This window comes from Pelmatolapia mariae, linkage group LG15 (genome assembly GCF_036321145.2).
Source record: "Pelmatolapia mariae isolate MD_Pm_ZW linkage group LG15, Pm_UMD_F_2, whole genome shotgun sequence".
In the NCBI taxonomy this organism is placed as follows: Eukaryota; Metazoa; Chordata; class Actinopteri; order Cichliformes; family Cichlidae; genus Pelmatolapia; species Pelmatolapia mariae.
Window position 1 is genome coordinate 40,329,822 of NC_086240.1, and position 13,888 is coordinate 40,343,709.

Consider the following 13,888-nt stretch of genomic DNA (forward strand, 5'->3'; position numbering starts at 1 on the left):
AACTTCCTCATATCCATTATGAACCTGGCTGTCTCTCTGTACACACACACACGTACACACACACACACACACGTACACACACACACACACACACACACACACACACACACACACACACACACACACACCAGGAGCTATAAGGTTAATGGGCATCCAGTCAGTTAGCTAGTTAGTACCTTGGGTTCAATATCGGCACATATGAGAAAATAACCAGTTTCTCTCATTCCATTTCAAACAGGACAGTGGTAACAGCAGCAGGCTACGGACAATGTTAAGTTTTAGATTTTAAATTGCTTTGATTCATTTTTGGGGGTGCTTAAATGGGCTAAAATCGCCCCTGGTATCGATTATTAACACGTTATGTTAATAATCGATATGCCTTCACATGGACGCATTTCAGCCTTAAAGCTTTCGCCTCTTAACTTACACGACGTATTTATGGTGATGGCGTCCTGTCGACTGAACGGTGAAACCTGCTGCTTTGCTTTTGTGCACTGAAAGTTGAGAAAATGCTTTTCTGTTTTTCATGTGTCAACCAGTCAAATGATGCTATGACTGGCTGCTTGTGCAGTTCAGCATCAAAATGAAGGAAAAGTTGATAATTGCAGTGTGCAATCACTCGGTTGTGTACATGAACTGAATCTGTAAGAGGCAGCTACCTCATGCCAAGTGCTAATTGAAGCTCAGCCAGGACCGTGTGAGTGATTTGTGTTGCTATGACAATTGCATCACTAGAGACTCCCAGCAGTCTTTATTTACTGGCATTACTACGGTGCTCTTCCTCTTCGTTAGGTGTTAGTGACACAGAGGTGAAACAATCCACGAGCTCGTTTCTTTTTTTTCATCTTTGAGGATTTTCTGGAGACTTTTTTTCCTGTTGTTCTGGTGCACGAGTAGATTTGAGAGCTTGGAGAGAAGGTTCTTGAAGATGTTCTGCATCTTATCCAAGGCGGTTCCCATAAAGTTATTCTGTTTATCTGGACGTGGCGTTTTCAGTGGGAGAAACGTTTCTCACTCATCCAGGTGGCTTCTTCAGCCCCAGCTGACTGCAGGTTTCCCCAATCTTATAAACAGTACCTTTGCATACTGGAGCTGTTGCATCAGGATGGGCAGCTGGCGTAAACTCTTGGCCAGACGAAACATGCTGGTCATTGTGCAGAGAGCAAACATCTTTAAAACAGTTCCACATTTCATCATCACAACCAAAAGTCTCTCTGGCTACAGCTGGATACTCTTCCACGGTTTTCAGTGGACTGGTTATTTTTTGGTTGGATGCTGGACGGTGAGCACTGAGACCAGGACTGTGCTCATAATTGTGTGTGACATTAATGGGACTGTGACCGAGGTCATTCCCAGGGTGAAACTGTGCATGTGGACTAATACTGGGATGTCCTGAGACATCCTAGGGTAAATACTCAGATGAGCTTTTCTGGTTGCACTGACACAGGCTTTGATAAATGAGGTGGGTGCAAGCAGACTTTCCTCAGTGTGACTTCATCCATTTCTTAAAAATGGAAATGAAGTCGGAGGATCATCAATTTGACGCACTGGAGGAGATCAAATATGTACTGCAGTCTCAAGTCCGAGGGGACATAACAGACTGTCTGGGTTTGCACAAGAAATTATTTTTTAAATCTACGTTTTTTTTTCCCTTCATTGCAGTCTCTAAACAAAAACACTAATAGTGGTGAAAAACGGATCTATTTGATCCAGTTCTAAAGGTTCATTGGCAGCCAGTGAAACCTGAAAGAAGCTTTTTCTATTTCATTCCAGCTGTTGCATTTTAACCCAATGATCTCTAATACACAACCTTAATCAAGTGACATTAATGAACACATTTAAAAATAACACACAGACATGAAAATGTGACACGGATGGCATGAGTGGCAAAACCACTCTGGATTCATTTAATGAGACCACAAATCAGTACGTTTTATAGACATGAACCAGAATTTGAATTGTTTTGTGTGTTTTTGTGTTGCCTGACTGACTCATGCTGACTTTGGTATGAATGCCTTCATTAAATCTTTTACTTGCAGTGTTCCCAACTAGCTGCGCCTTTTTTAAATTGCAGTTATTTCCACATTTCCACTGACTGAACACCTAAACTATAATAAATGCTCTGGTATATATAACCTAACACACTGTAATAACAAAGGTTTTGTGCTTTATGCCGATGATTCTGGCATCTGCAGGTTTGAAGATGCTAAAACAGGGGCGTCCGACTCCAGGCCTCGAGGGCCGGTGTCCTGCAGGTTTTAGATCTCACCCTGGGTCAGCGCACGTGAATCACATGATTAGTTCATTATCAGGCCTCTGGAGAACTTCATGTTGAGGTCATTTAGCCATTTAAATCAGCTGTGATGGATCAGGGACACATCTAAAACCTGCAGGACTCCGGCCCTCGAGGCCTGGAGTTGGACAATCCTGCACTAAAGTCTTGTCCGGAGCTTCTGTCACGACACGAAGCTGCACAGTGAAGAACAGTTCGGCACACTCTTACTCTGTAACTTGTTTATTTAACTTTACATACTGTATAAAGTGTTCTGTATATACACAATATACATGACACAGGTAGTGCAGGTTTTATTTTACAGGGCTGTCTGGTTACAGTTCACATTTTGCATGATGAATAATCCAGTGTTTAACATTCAGTTCTCTTCAGTTTGTGAAGCTCAGACCTGTTTGGTTCCCTCCAAGAACGGGGACGACTCCAGGACCTGGGAATCTGTAACAGGAGCCACACTGGACACGAAGCCTTCCTGTTGTGATGTAACAGTCCTGTGTCAGGCTGGCTTCGTGCCCTATTTTCCTAAGCTGAGGTATGATTACCAGCCACACTGTTTGAGAGTACACACCACCACCCCAACATGCTTTGGAAACACTCGGCGCTGATGACATGTGGCAAGCTATTATGCAAATCACCAAAGTTAATATGACCAATTTTCCTGCTTATGAAAGGCAATTTTTGTCACATTTCTCCAAACTGACTCAGGCACTTTCGCTGCATAACACCAGCAGTGTGTTTCCACACATCTCCTGACAGAACGACAACAGCGTCACTTCACAGGTTTGGGAATGAAAAAAGGGAAAAGGGAGAAAATAATAAACAGAGAAAGGCACTTGAGGGCAACAGATATGGCAGTGGGGTTCAAGTGGAAACAGGTTTGACGCATTTGAAAATTTAACATAAGCCTTCCCACTCTGCGCACCGACATCTGGGCTGTCTCTTCTTGTTTTAACACTGATGTGGCGTGAAGCTAAATACTATCAGAAGGCACGAGATCCAAACCGACGCTGAGACATTAATGAAGATGTGGAGCTTTAAATTTGTGCAGCATGCATGTAAGTGCTGCATTCTGACCACTGAATCAGCCTCAATAATGTCAAGCAGCTGCTGCACACTCACGATGTTTCTGTCCTCACCGTTTCATATCCATCAGAATGTGTTAAAGAACACCTTCCAGGTCGTCCACCATCAGCCTGGCAGCAGATTGGAATTATGATCATCACAAACCTCTTTACCACTAATTCGGCGAAGCCCGTTCTACCTTTGTGCCTTTTGAGCACAGAATGCTCCGAGTTTTTTCCTCGAGTGAGAGAACAACTGAGATTGACAGATGGATGTGGAGCTGTAGCAGGTTGTGGTGGTGAAGGTATGTCCTTACTCTCAACTATGACACCAGCTTTGGTTAGTGACCAAAAGAATCACATCACTGATGCAAGCAGCAGACTTCTTACGTCTGTGATGACGTGGTTCAGCTCGTCTCCTCTTCGGTGATGTCCAACCAGGAGGAGACCCCGTGGCAGACCCAGGACACAGCTGAGCTGCTCGGGAACGTCTCATTATCCTCACTTCCTGGAAGAACTGGAGGCAGCAAGGCATCATCAGTTTGTGGTGCCATGCTTACTAGTACCAGTACATTTTTGGGGAGGTGGAAATACGTGAAACTGGTTCTGGACTTGGCACTACGTTGGTGGAGGTTAAAGGTTAAAGATATGAGCCCTGAAAAGCTGCAGATCATCTCACCTACTCAGATCAGGCTGCCCCAAGTATTTGGACTGAGTAGGACTCTGATATATGCTACATATTAAATTATCCGGTCAAGCACTGCAAATGACCTCAGGTTCCTCAAGGAACTGGTTAGTGAACAGCCAGCGATGCTGCTTTGGCCAAATCTTTATCCTCAGCCCATTTTTGAATTTGTTTCAGGATGTTGGAGATATTGCTGACATATCTCTCACCTGCTACAATCAAAGATCTAAAACATCACTTTTTAAACATTATTTTGTACGTTTTGATTTAAAGGGATTGTTCCAGCCTATAAGTCCATATAGCCTGCAGTTCTCTTTATCAATCTAAATTATTTGGATGTTGATCGCCCGTCTGACTCTTGAGAATAATGGTAAGAAAGGTGCTTTTGTTGTGGCGTGGTCACGGTGCTGTTTGAAGGCTGACTCGTACAGTAACCTGATGAGAAAGTGCTGCGAGGGAACACATCGTAGTGTCTGCTCAACTTTATGATCCTTAACATTTAAAAGTGTTTCTTAAATGCACATGAGTCCAGTATGTTGCTGTTCCCACTCAGTGAGCTCATCATTATATAGAAAGCTTTCCTTCTGCTGTCGTTTCCATTTTTCTTGTGTTAAAGACACGACTCGGGTTCGGGTTGCTATAGCAGTCCGGTCCACAGATTGTAGCACGCGGTGTTAATTACAGACTCCAGGTGATGATACATGGACACCAGCTGAGGAGGAGGGCTGCTGCCGGCCTGCGGCTGCAATGGCAGCGGCTCCCGAAACACGACCTTTAAACTCTGCGGGAGGAAGATGAAATCTGAGAACTTTGCATGACTTTATTATAAGAAAAAATAAGTCAGACGTGTTTAAGAACTCACAGTTTTTCCAGCTTGGTTGTCCAGAAATACCAGAACGAAGCAGTCGGTAAACTTTTGGTTCAGAACAGCCTGAAGCAAGTACAAAGACACGAGTGGACGTTAGCTGGAACGAGGTGAACAGGTGTGTGCAACACAAATGTCACTATTTTAAAGTCTGTCTCCACAGATACAGAAGAAATATGTGTTACTGCAGCTCATGTGTTCGGCTGAAGCTCTCACTCTGAGCGCTCCATCCTCTCGCCTGTATAAGTCACTCGAGGTCTCTTTTATACTCTGACACGACTGAACTGTTCTAACAATTGAGTCTGAACGGTGCAACATGAGTGAGATTAATCAGTGTTGCATTACGTGTTCTCAGTGTTTCCAGGTGAACCCAGTTTGCTAAATGATCCAGTTTGTGTCCAGAGATTGTAAAATGATATTAGAGACTAATGGAGCTGTGCTTAGAGATGAGAAGTTTGGGGTCGTGTTTTCAATACGCACGCGTCACGTTTTTAGATTTTTTCATGTTTTTTTAAAGGGATCTTTATGATCCTGAGTAGGGATGGGTACCAGTATCCGGTGCCATGATGGCACCGGTATCTGACATAAACGGTAGTAACCAGACCGAACAGCAGCGCACATTTCGGTGCTTTTTTCCCTGAGATGTCATACACTTTGGATTCTAGCCAATCATTTTACCTTTCCAAGGATAGTAGGCGGGTCCAGGTACGTACGTTCTTTTAGAGCAGAGCTACAGATTAAAAATGCCCAAGACGAAGCGTCAAAGTCTGGCTGTACTTCACAGCAAAAGATGCAAACTCAGCAACCTGCAACAAGTGCTTTAAGGTGATACTGTGATACTGTCAAAGGAGGTAACACCTCGAATCTGATGAAACACCTGGTGTTTTTTTAAAAGCCGAGAAATGCGCCGTATTTGATCCGAGCACATCTACTGCGGGTGTGGTGCCTGTTATCGGACCCGGAGTTAGCAACACCCCCCAAGAACCCGAAGAGTACAGTCCTGGCCCCTAGCCCTGCCAGTGTAGCAGAAATGATGAGGATGATGATGGCAGCAGCAGCCGTTCTTCTCTGGGTCAGTAGCTTAATGTTGTTCATGTGTAATTTACGTTGAGTAGGCTAACCACGTTATTAAATTAATGCATGTAAAGTGAACTAGCAAACACCGTCGTAGTTACATGCGGCTGTCTTCTTGTTTGATGGCAGATACTCCCTTCACCCTGGCCAAAAAGGCTAAAATGACCAAAGAAAAGGTGGAAAACAGCTAAACATGAGAGGTTTTTGGACAAAGTTTGTGTTCTTGATTCTTTAAGCACCGGCACCGTTTCAAAAGTACCGGTTTGGCACTGGTATCGGATAAAACCTAAACGATACCCATCCCTAATCCTGAGCATTAAAGGGAACGCCTTCATTTTGTTGTTGGCTGGTAACATTTTGCTGCCCGTTTGTGAAGCCACAGCGGAGGGAAACTCATGGATACAGGGGCCTGTCCACAGGGCTTTGCCACCTCGACTCTTTTTTTAAAGCCTTTTCTCACCAGATACTGGATGCCGTTGTCGTCGAAGTGTCTGCAGCTCTGAGGGAAGCGACTGAGCAGGACTTTGATGAGACTCTGGTACCAGGCTGGACCCATGGTCAGGAAACAGTCCTGCAGCAACAAATTCACACTACAGTTACAACACTGATCATCAGAAACTTTCATTGGGTTTCACCTGCAAAGTCAAATATTCCGGCTGCAGATGTATTATTTAAAAGCTACTCCTCCTATTGACCTAACAAAATCCTCTCCTGCTAACATGTAATCTGTATGTGCGAGCTGATGTTTGCAGGTCATCTGCACCTGGCTGAGATCACAGTGAGAGCCTGATCACCTCCAAATGTTTCTCATAATGTGGGAGCGTAGATGCTTAGCTGTGTGCTGGTGTTGCTTTGTGTTTCAAATGACAGGGTGTCGAGCTGCTGGCGACTCATTTGTGTAGAGTTGTGGTCTTAGTAATCAAGGTGTTTTTTACTGCTGATGTTTGATAGTCATAATTTAATCTTGATTTTAAGGCTAGAATTAGAGTCTCACCAGCTGCGGGTCGATTTCCCCCACTGATCGGCTCTGCACAGCCTCCAGCAGCTCCTCCAGCTCACTGAATGACAACTTGGCCAGCTTCAGTTTATCCAGGGCCACATGCTCGCCGTGGAACAGCCTTCTCCACAGGTTGTCCCTGCGGCAGTGACCCATGGCCTGCTCCACGCTGATCTGGATCTGTCTGCGGGCAGACGCCACCTCGTTGTTGAGAAGAGGGAACAGAGGGGAGGCGTAGAGGAGCCCCTGAGCCTCTGGTCCACCGCCTGTCAGAGGGTAAAACTCATTGCCATCACTTGGAGCCAAGGGTGCTGAAGCTTCAGACGAACCCTCCTCCCAGAGGTCCTGCTCAGAACCACGTGACCCAGAAGCCTCTGCTCGATCCTGGGAGAGCCGTCCTCCCAGCTCTCCGGGATCACGGTGGATCTGAGGAAGCTTCTTAAAGCGGCGCATGTCTGCAGTGAGGCGTGGGAATAGCTCCCGCTGACTGGTCATGATCACGTAGAAGCGTAGCCTATGAAAAGAGGACGGGATGAACAGAAACTCAGCAAAAAAGTCTTTTAAATTGTATCTTTAGACAGTTTGTCCAGTGCCTTCAGTGGTGCACTGTTAACACATTTGTTTGGCAAGTGAAACGTCCAGCAGTCCTCTTTAGGTTGTGTCAGGACAGATATGAGTAACTATGATACAACCTCTGTGCTCCAGTCTCACCAGTGACGGCTGTAGATGCTTACCTGAGCAGATGCCTCTCCCCGTCTGACTGCTCCTCAAACGGAGCAGCGTTGTGACACACCACCAGGGAAACATCAAAGTCATCGTGGTGGGGCAGACCGTCCAGATCCTTGTAAGAGCCCGAACTAAAGCAAGAGGAGCAAACAAAGGTAAAGTTGAGCAGCAAATATGAGGAGAGAAGGTTTATTGTGAGGTTAGAGCTGTTTCTCCACCTGTTCCACAGAGCCACCAGGGCATACTCGTGAAGGTCAGGCATCGCCTTCTTGTTGTCAGTGGCGACCGCAGCCTTCGACATGCGGAGCGGCTTCATGCCATACGTGCTGGCGTGGTCGGTGATGTAGTTGTAGAGCTGGTGAGCCGTTATCATCCCCGTGGAGATGGAGAAGCTCCCTGATTTACACAAGGATCACAGACGCTCAGAAAGACAAACACAGTTGTTCCTGTCCACACACAGAGCCCGAGAAGCTCTGATGGAAAAACAAGGCAAATATCTGCTCATCGATCCAGAAGCACTCAGAGAGCGAAGGAGGTGGGACACAGAGGTTACAGAGGAACTGAACTCGTCTTTGCTTTCAGTGAAACAATTTCAAATATTTACTCTGAATATAATTTCAATTGGTTCTTTTGGTTTGCACTGACCACCAGAGGGAGCTGGAGAAGATGCTAAACATGAACACAAATTCACCTCAGCAGACTTCCACTACTCGAGCTAGCAGAGGTTAGCGAATAAACTCTGTGCTAAATCAACCACGTGAATTGGGGGGGGGGAAATAAGAGGTGAGCTAAAGTTGTTTATTTCAGAACATGAAAGAAAAGTTCATTAACCATCGCTGTGGATGATTCAGATTGACCTGCAGAGTTTTATTCATTTCACAGCTACAGGAGTTTAACCCAAACTTGCCGTGTGCACCTCGGATTTCGTTCGGATCAAGGTGGAAGTTCGTTTGGAATTTAATCCAGACCTCCAAAAGGTCTCGGTGCACTTATTTTTTTCTGCACGTCTGCATAGTTTAAGCTAAGACAGCAGAGTTTGTTTTTTAAAATGAGCACAACATACATAAACATTGTGCTGCAAATATCTTCAGTGAAGTCACAGCACAAAGACACATTTTCAGATGCAAGTCTTTGTTAAATGAAGCTGGTGGAAAGACTTCATCTTGTGACAGCGTATCAGGGACCATTAGGTAAAAGGGGGAAAGTTGAAAGCCGGAGGGAAAAAATACAAATGAAAGTTATAACCTTGCACTTTTTAAGGTTGGATAAACCTAATCACACCATAAAAATGGGGAATGGCATTCGCACTTTAGTGAGGAGGTGCAGCTATATGGTGGATATAACTGGATCCCATCAGAACCAGTGTGTGTTTGCTGTTTGTGTGGGAACTGACCCGTTCCACAGTCCGAATGCTTCACATGGTGATTTTTGTGCCTATTTTTCATTTATTTGTCAGTTTGTTTTTTTCTGGTCTTTGTTTTTGGTGAATTCTAGTTTTGTTCCCTTTAGTAAAGTGAAGCTTATTAATACACCGTTCACTGTGTTGCCGTCTTTTCTTTACTTTCACTGTAAGCTCTGGCGGCTGCTGTAAATGTTGAAAAGCTATAAATAAACATGATCAAATAAATATCATTATCATCACATGGGATTGGGATGTAGTCAGCAACACCAGAATCACCTTGAAAGACGTGGTTGCGGCCGAACTTGGGGATGTCCGGGTGATGGGAGATGAAGTCGTCCAGGAAGTCGGTGAGCTGGTAGCCTTGCCGTAGCGTCATGTGGCAGCCGACCAGGTACTGGTGAACCACTCGCAGGTGGAAGTCGTAGCTGAAGGAGTGAACGTGCATGGTGTCCCTCACTTTATCACACTCCTCAGTGAAGAGCATGGAGAGCTGCAACAGAAGGTGGGGAGACGGTCATCACCAGGACAGCGTGACTCGCAGACACAGACGGGAAAAAGAAGTCGCACCAAGATGATGCAGGAGGTACTCTAACTCCAAACTCTCGTCAGTCTGAATACCTCTGCAAAACTGATCTGGCAGACAGCACTAACTCTGAATGTCTATCTGTGCGATCATCCATGTATGAAACTGTTTTGCATTTGAAGAGGAAGGACCTGCTGTTCCAGCCACTCCAACAGAGACTGCTTTGTACAGCACACCTTAAGGCCCTGCTGCACTGTGACTCCCATCGCTCCTTAGTGAGAAGCTTTTGTAAGCAACTTTGATATCAATCAGATTCATAATAATATCCTTTTTAATTAAATCCAACATCAAAAGGGAGCTGACAAAAGCAATAATTGCAAATGCAAATGGCTGCAGTGAGAGGCTGTGCTGTGCAGTTAATTACAGCACAATAAGAGTTTACAAGGAGCTCTAATTGCTACTCCTGCTTTTACTTTGATCTGGACCATTTGCCTGGAACGTGCACAAAAGAAACTTCATTATATTAAAGAGCCAAGAAAAGCCTGCACGGCGTTCTGTAGCTACAGACTTTCATCTCTTGTCGCTGTCTGGAACCTTTTCCTGCCTCGACACTTGTCCAGAAACTGGCAAAAGGGCAGAAGACTTTCATCAGCACCCTCACCACACAGATAAGAATGAGGAAGAATATTCTTTTGCACACAGGAATGAAAAGATGAATATTAACTTTTCTCTCCCCAGCGGTGTTCCTGCAGTCTGGCAGACAAATTAAGTGTGACCTCCTGGCCTGTTATCTATGGAGCCCGGAAGCCAATGGGACTGCGCGGCTCTCTTCAGTTCATAGGTAGTATAGTTCCTGTGTGTGTGTGTCCTCCTTGCTATCACGCTAACATTTATTATTTCCTAACCTGTAATCCCAAATGGTTCATGTTCTAGTTAATTAAACACTCCGTGTAACTTTGACAAGAACAAATTGCCAGTTTGAGTCGTGGGGCTGCAGCTCGTCTCCTGTCAGCGGCACTCGGTGGAAGTGAAATTAATGACAGCGGCTGCATTGACGGGAGAAGCTGTAATCACCGAGGTCATACAAGAAGAAGAAAAAGAAGAGAATACAAAGCAAGCTGATTGAAAGAAAGACAAGCAGAGCCACGAGAGGAAAGCTTTCAGACGGTGACATCCATCGATACGTCCCTGTGACGCGCTGCATTTTCACTCCTGGAAAAAAGACTCACATTTTTGCAGTGGTACTATCACAATGCAGTGATCTGAAACCCAACAGGAGTAACAACAGTAATCCAGCTGTGATGTGTGTATTACAACTGCAAACATACACTCACAGCCACTTTACCAGGCACACCTTTCCCCCTTCACCTTCAGCACTGCCGTAGTGCTTTGTGGCACAGATTCAACAAGGTGCTGGCACCATTCCTCATGGTTCACACTGACATGATAGTGTCATACACATGCTGCAGATTTGAAGTGAATCTCCTGTTACACCACATCCTGAAGGTGCTGTATGGCATCAACACTTTGAACCTTTGATTACAGCAGAATCATGTTCAAGAAACCGGTTTCAGATCATTTGAGTTTCCTGACATGCCATGCTCTCCAGCTGGAAGACGGGTACATGGTGGAGATCCATGAGAGCAGATAATCTTCCAAACTGTCCAGTATTGGCGAGGCTGTGGACTCCTTGTTTTACCTGGACGCAGCAGCACTCGGTGTGGTCTTCTGCTGCTGTAGAGCTTCTCACTCGAGGTTAGATGTTTTCAGGGATGCTGTTCTGCATACCTTGGTTGTAATGAGCAATTGACCGAGCTATTGTTGGCTTCCCATCAGCTAAAAGCAGCTGGGCCAATGTCCTCTGACCACTGGCATTTACTGGACCATTCTCTGTAAGGCCTACAGGTGTCTGTGTTGAAAAATCGCACGTTCATGGTCACTTAAATAACATCTGCTGATGTTCGGACTGAACTTCGGGTCTTCTTGACTATGCCTACATGTCTGCATGCATTGAGTTGCTGCCATGTGATTGGCTCATTAGATATTTGCAGTGTTGTTGTCCCTAATAAAGTGGCTGGTGAGTGTCTAATTCTCTGCTTATGTATTTAGTGCCTGATTTTCTTAACAGTAAAATCATGTAGTGCTATTTAGCCATGAGGATATGTTAGTGTGAGTGTTGCAGTACGTTTGCTTTCTCTGGCTGCTTGGTCAGGTTCAGGCACAGAATAATTACATACATTACTAATAATTATCAAATACTCAAACATAAGACTCCTACAGCTCGTTTCAAATTCTAAAAACTCTTCTTCAGCTCACGGTAACCTCATAATCACACTCTGGGTGACCACACAAGCTTGTAAAGTTTGTGCGCTTTCAGTGATTTATGTTCATCTTTTCACCTTTTTCTCCTATAAATTATTTTTTTAATGATTATTTTAAAATCTAGATTACAAGATTTAAACAAACTCCTTGTGGCCCCCCACCCTCACAGCCTGCACTTTGCAACCTACCATTATACTGTTAAATAATACTTGACTCAAGCTCATGTAGCTTTACATTACAAAGAAAATCTATCAAAATAGTCCGAAAAGAAGAAAAATCGATGAAATGACTCAGTGATGGCATGTTTCAACTGTAGCTACCATCACGCTGCTAAACACGTAGCATTTAAGCAGAAGTGGCCCAATAACTGAGCCTTGGGGAACAACATATACTTACTCAGAAATACAGTTATAAACGCCCAGTGGTCACTAACAATTTAAATGAATTAATAGTTCTGTATAAATTATACAGAATTTTCCAGTATCGTTATCTGTAGCAGCGGAGCAGCAGAAGCAGCAGTTTACATTCTGTGTAATTCAAAGACTGAACCTTCACACCTGAACACAGGCCCTAGCTCCAATCACCACCTGGCTGCTAAAGAAGAAGAGAAAGAAGAGAAAGGGCAAAAGAAAAACAGTGGTTGCATAAAAAATTAGCTCCAACACCCAAAACACCCAAACCAACAACCACAGAGAAGACAGCCTGTTGAAAACAGAGAAGGAAAAGAAAATCAAAGAGGTGCTTGGCTCTGACCTGATCCTCAACACAATCAGGTATAAATGCATCATTTTTATTGCATAACTTAAGTCTGAGTCCCTGCCTTAAGCTAAAGATGCGTTTTTACAGTCAAGCTGTAGTTTGCAGCAACAGTAGCTCCCACAGTGCACTTGATTTAACATGAAACCCAATCATTCCCACAGAGACAGACAGGTAAACGTGAAAGGAAAGAGACCAGGACTGATGAGAGCAAGCATAGAGTGGCGAAGAGGGGTGGAGCCTGATTGTAGTGAGACACCCCTCCCTTGAGAATGGCTGGGACATACCGCACAGTCAGATACTGGTGTGGCATCTGGAAACGGCTTGCAACGAGGTTTGGTGAGGAGGCTGCCCTGATGGAGAGATGACATGAGGTGGGACTAGGCAGACACAGAGACACACAGACAGATGGATGGAAAGGAAGACTGAAGATGTACTGAGAGATCAAATAAAACCATTTCAGACTACAAATATCCACATTACATACACACTCTAGAACTGTGGACTTTTCCCAAGGTGCTGTAGAATGGATGTTTATTATTTTTAGTGTGACACTAACCAGCTAAACAGTCAGCTAATCTGACTAGCTCAGGGGGTCGGTGTCCCTGCAGGTTTTAGATGTGTCCTTGAACCATCACAGCTGATTTAAATGGCTAAATTAGCTCCTCAACATGTCCTGAAGTTCTCCAGAGGCCTGGTAACGAACTAATCATGTGATTCAGGTGTGTTGACCCAAGGTGAGATCTAAAACCTGCAGGACACCGGCCCTCGGGGCCTGGAATTGCCCACCCCTGGACTAGCTGATAGTAACAGTAATATGCATCTTGGTTAGTAGGCAACTACTTGTGGATAATACGACTTCAGTAAAGCATCATAAGACTGATATATCCATCGATCAGCCCCAACATTAAAACCACCACCCTGTGGATAAGCTGCACATCCACTGTGACCGGGACGTTCAGTGACGAGGGCTCTGTTGGCCTCAGGATCAGGCCAGTTCCCACAGATGCAGCGTCAGACTGGGATAGGCGTGTTAGGAGGCCAGCTCAATGACCTGGGCTCACTGCTGTGTACTTCAAGCTGATAATAATCACATGATATGTGGTTCTAATGTTGGGGCTGATCCACAGCTATTAGCAAACTTTACGCTTCATTCATTAAGTTGGTGTCACTTCACTAACAAGCTG

The 13,888-nt window shown here is 44.7% G+C and overlaps 1 protein-coding gene across 11 annotated transcripts in view; it reads right to left on the minus strand.

Annotated features, from left to right (window-relative positions):
- Window positions 1–2,499: 2,499 nt before the first annotated feature.
- szt2 (SZT2 subunit of KICSTOR complex) overlaps window positions 2,500–13,888 on the minus strand; it is a 109,833-nt gene continuing 98,444 nt past the window's right edge. For 10 of the 11 annotated variants that reach the window (XM_063495964.1, XM_063495967.1, XM_063495960.1 and 7 more), the window contains 8 exons: window positions 12,989–13,054; window positions 9,377–9,590; window positions 7,917–8,094; window positions 7,707–7,829; window positions 6,970–7,486; window positions 6,436–6,546; window positions 4,899–4,967; window positions 2,500–4,817 (listed from right to left, as the gene is read on the minus strand). In XM_063495964.1, the coding sequence (XP_063352034.1) occupies window positions 4,674–4,817; window positions 4,899–4,967; window positions 6,436–6,546; window positions 6,970–7,486; window positions 7,707–7,829; window positions 7,917–8,094; window positions 9,377–9,590; window positions 12,989–13,054 (1,422 nt within the window). In that variant the 3' untranslated portion in view covers window positions 2,500–4,673. The remainder of the gene's footprint in view (window positions 4,818–4,898; window positions 4,968–6,435; window positions 6,547–6,969; window positions 7,487–7,706; window positions 7,830–7,916; window positions 8,095–9,376; window positions 9,591–12,988; window positions 13,055–13,888) is intronic. The other variant, XM_063495965.1, reaches the window with a different exon arrangement.